General features: G+C 47.0%; 1 protein-coding gene across 2 annotated transcripts in view; it reads left to right on the top strand.

The window, feature by feature from the left end:
* IGDCC4 (immunoglobulin superfamily DCC subclass member 4) overlaps window positions 1–11,448 on the top strand; it is a 155,028-nt gene extending 143,580 nt beyond the window's left edge. For both annotated transcript variants that reach the window (XM_069766359.1, XM_069766360.1), the window contains exons 19-20: window positions 5,480–5,644; window positions 9,691–11,448. In XM_069766359.1, coding sequence (XP_069622460.1) covers window positions 5,480–5,644; window positions 9,691–10,191 — 666 coding nt within the window. In that variant the 3' untranslated portion in view covers window positions 10,192–11,448. The remainder of the gene's footprint in view (window positions 1–5,479; window positions 5,645–9,690) is intronic.
* Window positions 11,449–13,433: the final 1,985 nt, after the last annotated feature.

Raw genomic sequence — 13,433 nt, 5'->3', positions numbered from 1 at the left:
CGGCTGCCGCACGCACTGCTCTGCTCCGGCTGCCGCACGCACTGCTCTGCTCCGGCTGCCGCACGCACTGCTCTGCTCCGGCTGTCGCACGCACTGCTCTGCTCCGGCTGGCGCACGCACTGCTCTGCTCCGGCTGCCGCACGCACTGCTCTGCTCCGGCTGCCGCACGCACTGCTCTGCTCCGGCTGCCGCACGCACTGCTCTGCTCCGGCTGCCGCACGCACTGCTCTGCTCCGGCTGCCGCACGCACTGCTCTGCTCCGGCTGCCGCACGCACTGCTCTGCTCCGGCTGCCGCACTCACTGCTCTGCTCCGGCTGCTGCACTCACTGCTCTGCTCCGGCTGCTGCACTCACTGCTCTGCTCCGGCTGCTGCACTCACTGCTCTGCTCCGGCTGCTGCACTCACTGCTCTGCTCCGGCTGCTGCACTCACTGCTCTGCTCCGGCTGCTGCACTCACTGCTCTGCTCCGGCTGCTGCACTCACTGCTCTGCTCCGGCTGCTGCACTTACTGCTCTGCTGCACTCACTGCTCTGCTGCACTCACTGCTCTGCTCCGGCTGCTGCACTCACTGCTCTGCTCCGGCTGCCGCACTCACTGCTCTGCTCCGGCTGCCGCACGCACTGCTCTGCTCCGGCTGCCGCACGCACTGCTCTGCTCCGGCTGCCGCACGCACTGCTCTGCTCCGGCTGCCGCACGCACTGCTCTGCTCCGGCTGCCGCACGCACTGCTCTGCTCCGGCTGTCGCACGCACTGCTCTGCTCCGGCTGGCGCACGCACTGCTCTGCTCCGGCTGCCGCACGCACTGCTCTGCTCCGGCTGCCGCACGCACTGCTCTGCTCCGGCTGCCGCACGCACTGCTCTGCTCCGGCTGCCGCACGCACTGCTCTGCTCCGGCTGCCGCACGCACTGCTCTGCTCCGGCTGCCGCACTCACTGCTCTGCTCCGGCTGCCGCACTCACTGCTCTGCTGCGGCTGCCGCACTCACTGCTCTGCTGCGGCTGCTGCACTCACTGCTCTGCTGCGGCTGCTGCACTCACTGCTCTGCTCCGGCTGCTGCACTCACTGCTCTGCTCCGGCTGCTGCACTCACTGCTCTGCTCCGGCTGCTGCACTCACTGCTCTGCTCCGGCTGCTGCCCTCACTGCTCTGCCCCGGCTGCTGCACTCACTGCTCTGCTCCGGCTGCTGCCCTCACTGCTCTGCTCCGGCTGCCGCACTCACTGCTCTGCTCCGGCTGCCGCACTCACTGCTCTGCCCCGGCTGCTGCACTCACTGCTCTGCTCCGGCTGCCGCACTCACTGCTCTGCTGCGGCTGCTGCACTCACTGCTCTGCTCCGGCTGCTGCACTCACTGCTCTGCTCCGGCTGCTGCACTCACTGCTCTGCTCCGGCTGCTGCACTCACTGCTCTGCTCCGATTGCTGCCCTCACTGCTCTGCCCCGGCTGCTGCACTCACTGCTCTGCTGCACACACTGCTCTGCTCCGGCTGCTGCAATCTTCAGACACTGCAGACTCCGCCCACTCCTCAGAGCCACTTGCAGACCAGAGCAGACTGCTGGATGAAGACGCACATGAAGATGCACAGCACATGTAATGTGTATGTCTAATAAGTGTGCCATGTGTGTAATGCATGTTTGTGTTTGTGTATTTTTGCTCTGCAATTCCTATATTTGTGTTTGTGAAATAGCGTGTACATGGGTATGGGTATTTGCTGCAGACATTTCTGCTCCAAAAATGTGTATTTTGGTAAGAAAAAGCCCAATATCAAATACAGTCTGTCTCCAGCAGTTTGTGACCTGCCATATATCTTCTTTGTATGTGGTATTATTGGGTCACTATGTGGTGTAATATGTGGTCTAGTCATATTGTGTCGTTATTTGTCTCCTGTACGTGGTATTATTCGGTCACTATGTCCTGGTAATATGCGGTCTGGTCATGGCATGGCTGTATTTGTCCCTTGTATGTGGTATTATTTTGTATGTGCTATTTATGGTCTTGGTATAGTGGATTTTGTGGTGTATGGAGGTCACTTGTTCTTTCTGATATCAACAAGGGGAAGATTCTTTATCTATATATATAATTGTCTAAAGGGCACTGTCTTTCTGTCTGTAACGGAAATCCCGCGTCGCTGATTGGTTCGCGGCTGGCAGGCCGCGACCAATCAGCGATGGGCACAGTCCGGCCGAGAATTAGTCCCTCCCTACTTCCATCCAATCAGTGCCCGGCGCCTGCTCCATACTCCCCTCCAGTCAGCGCTGACACAGGGTTAATGGCAGCGTTATCGGACCGCGTTATGCCACGGGTAACGCACTCCGTTAATGCTGCTATTAACCCTGTGTGACCAACTTTTTACTATTGATGATGCCTATGCAGCATCAATAGTAAAAAGATCTAATGTTAAAAATAATAAAAAAACAAAAAACCTGCTATTCTCACCTTTCGTCATCCGCCGATGCGCGCGCGGCTGCCGCCAGCTTCCGTTCCCAGAGATACATTGCGAAATTACCCAGAAGACTTAGTGGTCTCGCGAGACGGCTAAGTCATCTGGGTAATTTCGCAATGCATCGCTGGGAACGGAAGCTGGCGGCAGCAGCGCGTGCATCGGGACAGCTTCGCTGGACGCCGGTGGGTGGGTATATAACTATTTTTTATTTTAATTATTATACAGGGATATGGTGCCCACTCTGCTATATACTGCGTGGGCTGTGTTATATACTGCGTGGCTACTATATACTGCCTGGGCTGTGTTATATACTGCGTGGGCTGTGTTATATACTGCGTGGGCTGTGCTATATATTACGTGGGCTGTGTTATATACTGCGTGGGCTGTGCTATATATTATGTGGGCTGTGTTACATACTGCGTGGCTGCTATATACTACGTGGGCAGTGTTATATACTACGTGGGCTGTGCTATATTACGTGGGCTGTGTTATATACTGCGTGGCTGCAATATACTGCATGGGCAGTGTTATATACTACGTAGCCAGTGTTATATACTGCGTGGGCTGTGTTATATACTATGTGAGCTGTTTTATATACTGCGTGGGCTGTGCTATATATTACGTGGGCAGTGTTATATACTGCATGGCTGCTATATACTACGTGGGCAGTGTTATATACTGCGTGGCCTGTGTTATATACTGCGTGGCCTGTGTTATATACTGCTTGGGCTGTGTTATATACTGCGTGGGCTGTGTTATATACTGCGTGGGCTGTGTTATATACTGCGTGGGCTGTGTAATATACTGCGTGGGCTGGGTTATATACTGCGTGAGCTGTGCTTTATATTACCTGGGCTGTGTTATATACTACGTAGCTGTGTTATATACTGCGTGTCTGCTATATACTACATGGCTCCTACGTGGCCTGTGCTATATACTATGTGGCTTCTATATACCTACATACATACATACATACATATTCTAGAATACCCGATGTGTTAGAATCGGGCCACCATCTAGTTTCCAATAGGGATTAATTACTTGGACGTTTAACCCCTCCCTGTCCTGTGACTATTATACAGTAGCAATTATACACTTACAGAGGTTCTCCTGTGAAAACAAGTAATCACCTATCCTAAGGACACATTCATAGAATCATAGAATGTTAGAGATGGAAGGGACCTCCAGGGTCATCATGTCTAAACCCCTGCTCAATGCAGGATTCACTAAACCATCTCAGACAGATGTCTGTCCAGCCACTGTTTGAAGACTTCCATTGAAGAAATGCTCACCACATCTCGTGGCAGCCTGTTCCACTCATTAACTACACTCACTGTCCAAATGTCTTTTCTAATATCTTATCTGTATCTTCTCCCATTCAATTTCATCCCATTGTTTCTAGTCCTTCTTTGTGCTAATGAGAATATAACTTGACCATCTACACTGTGACAGCCCTTGAGATATTTGTAAACAGCTATTAAATATCCTCTTAGCCTTATCTTTGCAAGCTAAATGTTCCCAAATCCTCTAACTGTTCCTCATAGGACCCGGTTTGCAGTCCGCTCATCATCCTGGTAGCTCTTCTCTGAACTTGCTACAGTTTGTTCATGTCTTTTTTAAAATGTGGCGCCAAAAACTTGGCACAGTATTCCAGATGAGGTCTGACCAACGAGCAGTAGAGGTGGATTATTACTTCACGTGATCTAGACTGTATGATTCTGTTAGTGCAACCCAGAATTGTATTTGCCTTTTTTGCTGCTGCATCACACTGTTGACTCATGTTCAGCCTGTGATCTATTAGTATACCCAAGTCTTTTTCACACATGCTGTTGCTTAGCCCTATTCCTCCTGTTCTGCATATGCTGTTTTAATTTTTCTTGCCCAGATGTAGGACTTTGCATTTCTCCCTATTAAAAAACATTCTGATAGTTGCTGCTCACAGTTCCAGTCTGTTTAGATTTATTTGAATCCTCTCTCTCTTCTCTAGTATTATCTATCCCTCCTAGCTTTGTGTCATCAGCAAATTTAATGGGTTTACCTCAATTCCTTCATCTAAATCATTGATAAAGATGTTGAACAACACAAGGCAGTATTTAGTTAGTGTTTTATCTCAGTATTTGTAAGCCAAAACCAGGAGTGGGTGATAAATACAGAAGTGGTGACGTGTTTCTATTATAATTTTCATCTGATTGCTCCTCTCCTGATTTTGGCTTACACATACTGATGTAAAATATTGAACGTGTGAACTTGGCCTAAGGATAAGTGATAAGTTATTGATTGTTGGGGGCCTGACTGCTGGGACCCGCACCGATCGCCATAATGTAGAACTTTTATTCCCTTTAGAATGGAGCTAATGTGCGACTCAACCCCTGATCCATTATTTCCCTCAGTGGTTTCTTTTTCTGGAAACCCCAAAAAGGATGAATGGAGTTGCTGACAGACATCCCACCTGCTGCTGCATTTTACAGTGGAGGTAAAAGCTGTTCTTCCGATCGGTGCGGTTTCCAATGGCCGGATTTTTTCCTAAGAGTGGGCGGTGTGACTGTGGAGGGTTTGTGGGGTGGAGGCGGAGATGGGCTGTAGCCTGGACGGAGTCTCATGGGGGCCTGTAAATTTTGCCAGTATGGGGTCATGAATTTCCTGGGGGCAACCCTGGCAAACAGTAACAGACACTGCGGGCATTGGCATAGAATAAGTGAAGCATGGTTTGTTTTAAGAAAAAAAACCTGAAGCCGCGAGACAAAACGGCAGCTCTCACTTCCTCCAGATGTGTGTGATTTATACAAAGGCGTAGAAAGTGAAGCAGGTGCTTATCGACTGCAGAGATAGGATGACATAGCAGTGTCACGCCATCCACAGGAGGGCCAGTGCCGAAACTACTGGAATGGCTCCGGCACAGAGGTTGGTATAGGTGTTATCATTTTACAAGGGGTAAACATAGGGATTGAGAAGAGGTTGTTTGACTAGTGGACAACCCCATTAATGCTCTCAAGAATAAAGCATTGATGCAACTTATCTTGATATTCTTCTCCCTTCAGCCTTCATGGAATGGATCAGTCACTCAGAACTGGGCTAATCACATCACCAGCTATGCCGACACCATCACTGGAGACCTGACTTGTGCTGCCAATGGATCAGCAAATCATATGACCTCTGGCGGTCTAAGGATGGTCTTACATGACATTTCCTTTGAGCCACATAAGGTAAAATTGGCATGTTGATGTGTTGACATAGAACCATAGATAGCAAAAAGTGTTGCTAGAAGCGTAAGTACAATAGAAGAATACTTTTATTAAATTATGTATTAAAATATTAATTTTTATTAAAAGAAAGACTGTGCAGAAAATGATAAAGAAAGAGGGATTGGAATTTGTAAGATAATTTTAGCCCTGAGGTAAATTATGAACACTCATAAATAGTACATAAATATATTTAGATGGGACAATAGTACATGATTAAATAATTTCATAAAATATTGGAGTCCGCAATAGAATGATAAGAAATCTATGTACATGCCCCCCTGAAGAAGCAGGGCGAAACGTGCTCGTTGGGGCAGAGGGCGCGTGTCACGCACGCGCCCAGACTGGTTGGCGCAGCATACGGGGGTGTGGCCCCACTGGACCACAGACCAAACTTCCCTGGAAGGGGCGTAACTAAGTAGCTTCCTAAGTGTTCGCTGGAGCCTCTGATGGTGAGGTCAGACTTGTGCAATAGGAAGCTACCAGGTGCCACTCCAGGGTGATGTCTGGCTGTGGCTGCTGATCCCACTAAGGAAAGGAGCGGGCACGGCTGGCACTCTGGCTGACAGGCGGGCACGGCTGGGACACAGGCAGGCAGACGGGTACAACAGAGACACTGGCGGGCAGGCGGACATGGCTGGCTCTCTGGTAGGCAGGCGGGTACGGCTGGAACATAGGAAGAACCGGTAGGGACCGGTCTGCAGGCAGGTATGTGAAACAGGTTGGAACCTGTTCAGACAGGAGGACTAAGTAACAAGTAGAGAAAGACCGCAAGAGTGGATGCAGAGCGAACGCACAAGAGCTAGAACCAAGAACAGAAACGCAGGAGGCTGAGTACGAGTAGAAGGCGGAACTAAGAGAAGAGAAGGAGAAGGCAGAGCCAAGAGCCGAGACGCCGGAGGCGGAGCCAAGAGCGGAGACGCCGGAGGCGGAGCCAAGAGCGGAGACGCCGGAGGCGGAGCCAAGAGCGGAGATGCCGGAGGCAGAGCCAAGAGCGGAGATGCCGGAGGCGGAGCCAAGAGCGGAGACGCTGGAGGCGGAGCCAAGAGCGGAGACAAGAGCGGAGACGCTGGAGGCGGAGCCAAGAGCAGAGACGGAGCCAAGTGCAGAAACACAGGAGGCGGAGCCAGATAGAACCGCAAAGAGCGGAGCCAGATAGAACCGCAAAGAGCGGAGCCACAGAGGAAAGCCAGAGAGTGCGAAGCAAGGTCTGAGTGCAGAACCGCAAGAGTGCGGAGTGTAAGCAGACTGAGAACACAAGGAAAGACACAGCAGGGAAGGAAGCCACAGACAAGGAGACCGAGATAAGACCGAGATAAAACACATTGCACAGGCCCAGACCACAGGGTGGAGCTGCACTATATACAGGAGGCCTCTTGGTAATTGGTCAGGAACTGATTAGACAGATGCACCTGATTCCTATAAGAACCAGAGAGTTCAGGCGCCGGCCCCCTATACACATAGCCATGAGGCATGCAGAGAGCAGAGACACAGAACATGGAGCTGGCATGAAACAGAAACCACATCATGGCCTGGAGCAGTGGGTAAGATTGTGTGAGTGATGTGAGGCCATGCTGTGATGCCAGCAGAGTTGTTACAGCGCGGAGTGCACGACCATTCTGACATTGCCAATAACTTCAGGTAAAAATATTCTGTTATATGTCTGCCTTTGTGTTCTACACCCCACATTTAGAGTATATAACACTGCCTACACATACTGTACATCTGATTTAGCTTGTTGAATAGTGTTCAATGAAGTGTGCTGGCAATATACTTTAGCTCACAGCTACCTCAGATGCATGTACTGAGCACTTTTTGTTAACCCTAGGGGAGCTTACTAACAATATATTTTAACATATACAGTGGGGCAAAAAAGTATTTAGTCAGTCAGCAATAGTGCAAGTTCCACCACTTAAAAAGATGAGAGGCGTCTGTAATTTACATCATAGGTAGACCTCAACTATGGGAGACAAACTGAGAAAAAAAAATCCAGAAAATCACATTGTCTGTTTTTTTAACATTTTATTTGCATATTATGGTGGAAAATAAGTATTTGGTCAGAAACAAAATTTCATCTCAATACTTTGTAATATATCCTTTTTTGGCAATGACAGAGGTCAAACGTTTTCTGTAAGTCTTCACAAGGTTGCCACACACTGTTGTTGGTATGTTGGCCCATTCCTCCATTCAGATCTCCTCTAGAGCAGTGATGTTTTTGGCTTTTCGCTTGGCAACACGGACTTTCAACTCCCTCCAAAGGTTTTCTATAGGGTTGAGATCTGGAGACTGGCTAGGCCACTCCAGGACCTTGAAATGCTCCTTCGTTGCCCTGGTGGTGTGCTTTGGATCATTGTCATGTTGAAAGACCCAGCCACGTTTCATCTTCAATGCCCTTGCTGATGGAAGGAGGTTTGCACTCAAAATCTCACGATACATGGCCCCATTCATTCTTTCATGTACCCTGATCAGTCGTCCTGGCCCCTTTGCAGAGAAACAGCCCCAAAGCATGATGTTTCCACCACCATGCTTTACAGTAGGTATGGTGTTTGATGGATGCAACTCAGTATTCTTTTTCCTCCAAACACGACAAGTTGTGTTTCTACCAAACAGTTCCAGTTTGGTTTCATCAGACCATAGGACATTCTCCCAAAACTCCTCTGGATCATCCAAATGCTCTCTAGCAAACTTCAGACGGGCCCGGACATGTACTGGCTTAAGCAGTGGGACACGTCTGGCACTGCAGGATCTGAGTCCATGGTGGCGTAGTGTGTTACTTATGGTAGGCCTTGTTACATTGGTCCCAGCTCTCTGCAGTTCATTCACTAGGTCCCCCCGCGTGGTTCTGGGATTTTTGCTCACCGTTCTTGTGATCATGCTGACCCCACGGGGTGGGATTTTGCGTGGAGCCCCAGATCGAGGGAGATTATCAGTGGTCTTGTATGTCTTCCATTTTCTAATTATTGCTCCCACTGTTGATTTCTTCACTCCAAGCTGGTTGGCTATTGCAGATTCAGTCTTCGCAGCCTGGTGCAGGGCTACAATTTTGTTTCTGGTGTCCTTTGACAGCTCTTTGGTCTTCACCATAGTTGAGTTTGGAGTCAAACTGTTTGAGGGTGTGCACAGGTGTCTTTTTATACTGATAACAAGTTTAAACAGGTGCCATTACTACAGGTAATGAGTGGAGGAAAGAGGAGACTCTTAAAGAAGAAGTTACAGGTCTGTGAGAGCCAGAAATCTTGATTGTTTGTTTCTGACCAAATACTTATTTTCCACCATAATATGCAAAAAAAATGATAAAAAAACAGACAATGTGATTTTCTGGATTTTTTTTTCTCAGTTTGTCTCCCATAGTTGAGGTCTACCTATGATGTAAATTACAGACGCCTCTCATCTTTATAAGTGGTGGAACTTGCACTATTGCTGACTGACTAAATACTTTTTTGCCTCACTGTAGCTACCTCAGATATACTTACTAAGGATTTTTGTTAACTCTTAGTGGAGCATGTCAGCAACATACTATCAGTTACTTTAGATGCACTTATTAAAGCACCTTTTGCTAACTCTTGTGGCGTGAACTGAAAATAAAATAATGTACAATATTATCGTGACATATACTTGTTCTTAGGATGCAGTAGTCATTAATGATTAGGAATTATTTGTTTGTACATAGATTTCTTATTCTATTGCGGACTCCAATATTTAGTGAAATTATTTAATCATGTACTATTTATGAGTGTTCATAATTTACCTCAGGGCTAAAATTATCTTACAAATTCCAGTCCCGCTTTCTTTATCATTTTCTGCACCTTTCTTTTTATAAAAATTGATTTTTTTTAAATACATAATTTAATAAAAGTATTCTTTTATTGTACGTACGCTTCTAGCAACACTTTTTGTTATCTATGGTTCACTCACACCTGGGTCATTTTTGTAGTTATGGACTGTTGGAAAGTGTTGAATTTATGCTATTATTAGAACATTAGGTTAAAAATTAATTTATTTCTCATTAGGTTGATGTTGGAAGGAATCCCAGGAATCCATCTCAGAATCAAGTTGAGGCCGACGTCATCGTACACTCTGATTTCTCGGCTTCAGAGCGCAGTGGGCATTGCACTGGACTGGACTCCGAAGAAGAGGAAGAACTTAGTTTGGATCCAGACAAAGTCCAGGCTGAGACTTGTTTGACTCTGGTCTCTAACCCTCAAACGGAGTCCATTGTAACTGAAAATGGAAGCCATGAATGGAGCAGTCAGCCATTAATGGCCATTAGTACAGAACAAAGTTTAAATTCAATAGCAGCAAAAAAACAGCACCTTGCCAATGGCATCCAGTGTGCCAGGAGTGTGGACTTTCAGGAGAACCAGGCCATTATGGGCTTGCCTTTCACTGTGGACAGTGGAGATCCATGTCCAGAAGATGTGACTTTAACTTCTAAGGCACAACAAGAACTGCCTCTAAGCAATACCCCAGACTCTCTACAACCACTCGACCTGGAGGAGATTGTACACTGATTTATGATCTTGGGCTTAAATGAACCTACAAAAGAAAGGATTTGGGTACAATAGTCATAACATCACAGCTCACAAACCATGAGAATATTCCGCCATGTTGTGCAACTAAAGCCTTTTCTGACCTAGATGAATTTTTTGGCAGTCTTGTTGCAGTACGCAGGCACTTCATAAGATGGCGAATGGCTATAGGTAGCAGTGAAATGGATACCGGGGAACTTACTACAAAATAGTCTATGGCAGTTTGTCCTCTATGGAGAGGAACCTAAAGGTTATGGCATAAAACTGTTGCAGAAGTTCTTTCAAAACCAAATTTCCCTGGAGCTAAAAGTAAAGGCTATAACATAGGAATCTGTGTTTTGCACCGTGTGCTGTCGCTCTATGGATCAGGCTGAAACCACCAAATAAATTGCCTTTTTCTACTTGTAGTGCAAAACCAATGAAACAATACTTATGCGTCATGTGTGCTGCCTTTGCACTGACATTGCTTTCTGAAAATGGTAAATGCCAGCCTTAGATGGACCCAGCAGAGGCGTAGCTATGGAGGGTGCATACAGGTAGCGGTTAGAACTGGACCCCCATTCCTGTTGGTGCCCAATATTCCCTCTGCCACATGAGGCACCAGTATTGTAAATGGCACATTGCAGGTGGGTGCTCTGCTGTAGAGTTTGCATTGTCACCCGGGAGCCTCATCCCACCACTATGAAGATCAGTGCCTCCCTGGTCTCATTAACTGTTACACATATTGTATTTCTGTTCTGAAGTATTTTATTACATCCAATGTTTGTTATATAATTTCCAGACAGCCTTATGCCCATTCACTGCCCAAGGCCTGTTCACATTCCTGATGCCATCTGTTATGGATTATTACTCTAATTCACCATTTTCAGCATCATAGCATAGAAAATATTGCTGGACGACCATGAACCAGGATGTATACCTCTATCCCTCACATTGATCACAGGCTTGCACTGCAGCTCGGTACCCCTACACATTATTGCATGAGAAATTGAGAACTTATGGACGGTGCTAAACCTTACCCTTCTGTGACTTTGGCCCCTCTCGTATGCACTCTGTGAGTGCCCCAACAACACCTCCAGGACTCTTTTCTAAACTTGTAGGTCTTTTGGCACTCACCTGTATTTTTTTTTTAATTGACATATGTGTATGCCATAACAGCCCCGTATCTGTTGAGTTCTCAGTACAAGTGTTAATTGTTGATTTTTGCTATAAAGCCTTCTGGATTACAGTTGTTAAAACCTTCTGGATTGCAGTTGTATACATCCATCGCTAGGTCCATCTGAATGTCAAGAGAGATGCAGTTAGAGTTGGCAGAACATGTCTGCAACAGGAGGAGAATGGCCACCATCATGTCATGTACTGTGGCCTAGATCCACCAAAGGTCATAAAATAAACCATGTTTAAGTCATTAGGCTCTGCTCAGTTCACTTTAAGAGTCTATATTGAAGGTAGGAAGATGTGGAAGATCTCCTGATGTAAACTATGGACTTAAGGTACCGTCACACTAGACGATATCGCTAGCGATCCGTGACGTTGCAGCGTCCTCGCTAGCGATATCGTCCAGTGTGACACGCAGCAGCGATCAGGCCCCTGCTGTGCTGTCGCTGGTCGGGGAAGAAAGTCCAGAACTTTATTTCGTCGCTGGACTCCCCGTAGACATCGCTGAATCGGCGTGTGTGACACCGATTCAGCGATGTCTTCACTGGTAACCAGGGTAAACATCGGGTTACTAAGCGCAGGGCCGCGCTTAGTAACCCGATGTTTACCCTGGTTACCATCGTTAAAGTAAAAAAAACAACCGCTACATACTTACCTACTGCTGTCTGTCCTCGGCGCTCTGCTTCTCTGGTCTGGCTGTGAGCACAGCGGCCGGAAAGCAGAGCGGTGACGTCACCGCTCTGCTTTCCGGCTGCCCGGCGCTCACAGCCAGACCAGAGAAGCAGAGCGCCGAGGACAGACAGCGGTAGGTAAGTATGTACTGTTTGTTTTTTTAACTTTTAGGATGGTAACCAGGGTAAACATCGGGTTACTAAGCGCGGCCCTGCGCTTAGTAACCCGATGTTTACCCTGGTCACCGGGACCTCGGGATCGTTGGTCGCTGGAGAGCTGTCTGTGTGACAGCTCTCCAGCGACCAAACAGCGACGCTGCAGCGATCCGGATCGTTGTCGGTATCGCTGCAGCGTCGCTTAGTGTGACGGTACCTTTCATTTTTCTAAATATAAGTTACTCCCTAATATTTCTCAAAAGTGCCCAACTCCTGGGTTGTGGGATCCCGACATGGAGTTTGAGTGTTCTGTGCACTTTTGTAAGTAATTAATATACAGTAAAATCGCCAGTCTTGGGCTGCCCACTCGATCATCAAATAAAAAGGGGAGTCCTAGATTGGTGATAGATACTCTGTAGGCTGTGACTTATCACCACTGTATAGGCATTCAATGGGATTTGTGGCTAATAGGCTCCTTTGGTAAGTTCTTTCTTACTGTATATGTATATATTGAATAGCACAGGTATCTATAGGTAAAGGTACACATAGGCCAAAAGGACACTCATCTGACCTCTGTCTGATGGATGGAGCCCTAAGGAAATATTTCTCCTATGTGCCAATTGTAGCCTCTTAACTTGACGTGAGCAGGGACTTAGTGATGTTTAACAATCATTTTTATCAATTTACCTGAATATTGTTTATAATCTTTATTATACAATGCAGGGAAAATAAAATACAATGAATGAGATCACTGCAAAGAGGTTCAAGTCTGAATTATGCTTGTGAAAAATGTTAGAGGCATGTATATAAGGTCAAGCTCACTGCTGTACCTGTGAAAAAAGGGGGTATTGATGGGATCGTGGCTTAAAGCAGATCTGTCTATTGAAGAGTTGAGAAAAAGATTGCCCTGCCATTGGTCCAATGTCCAGTTACACCCTCCATGGCGGCCAGACAAGCCCTGCGACAATGAGACATTGGGTGATTCCTAGTCACGATCTCCCACAACACATTTTAATGTAATAGAACATTACTTTTATTATCACTTCATTATAATTTCCTATGTTCAAAGCAAAGTGTGAATATATCTTATACACTGTGTAGTATTATAGTTCGCAGTCCTGCAGTAATTACTATTATTGCTCCACAACCTTTACCCCCCCAAGCCTGCTTTCACCTTCGTGACCAGGCTAAATTTTACAATTCTGACTAGTGTCACCTTATGTAGTAGTAACTCTTCAA

The sequence above is a fragment of the Ranitomeya imitator genome, chromosome 4 (genome assembly GCF_032444005.1).
Source record: "Ranitomeya imitator isolate aRanImi1 chromosome 4, aRanImi1.pri, whole genome shotgun sequence".
Lineage (NCBI taxonomy): Eukaryota > Metazoa > Chordata > Amphibia > Anura > Dendrobatidae > Ranitomeya > Ranitomeya imitator.
Note: the sequence above shows the minus strand (reverse complement) of the source record. Positions and strands in the feature narration are given on the sequence as shown.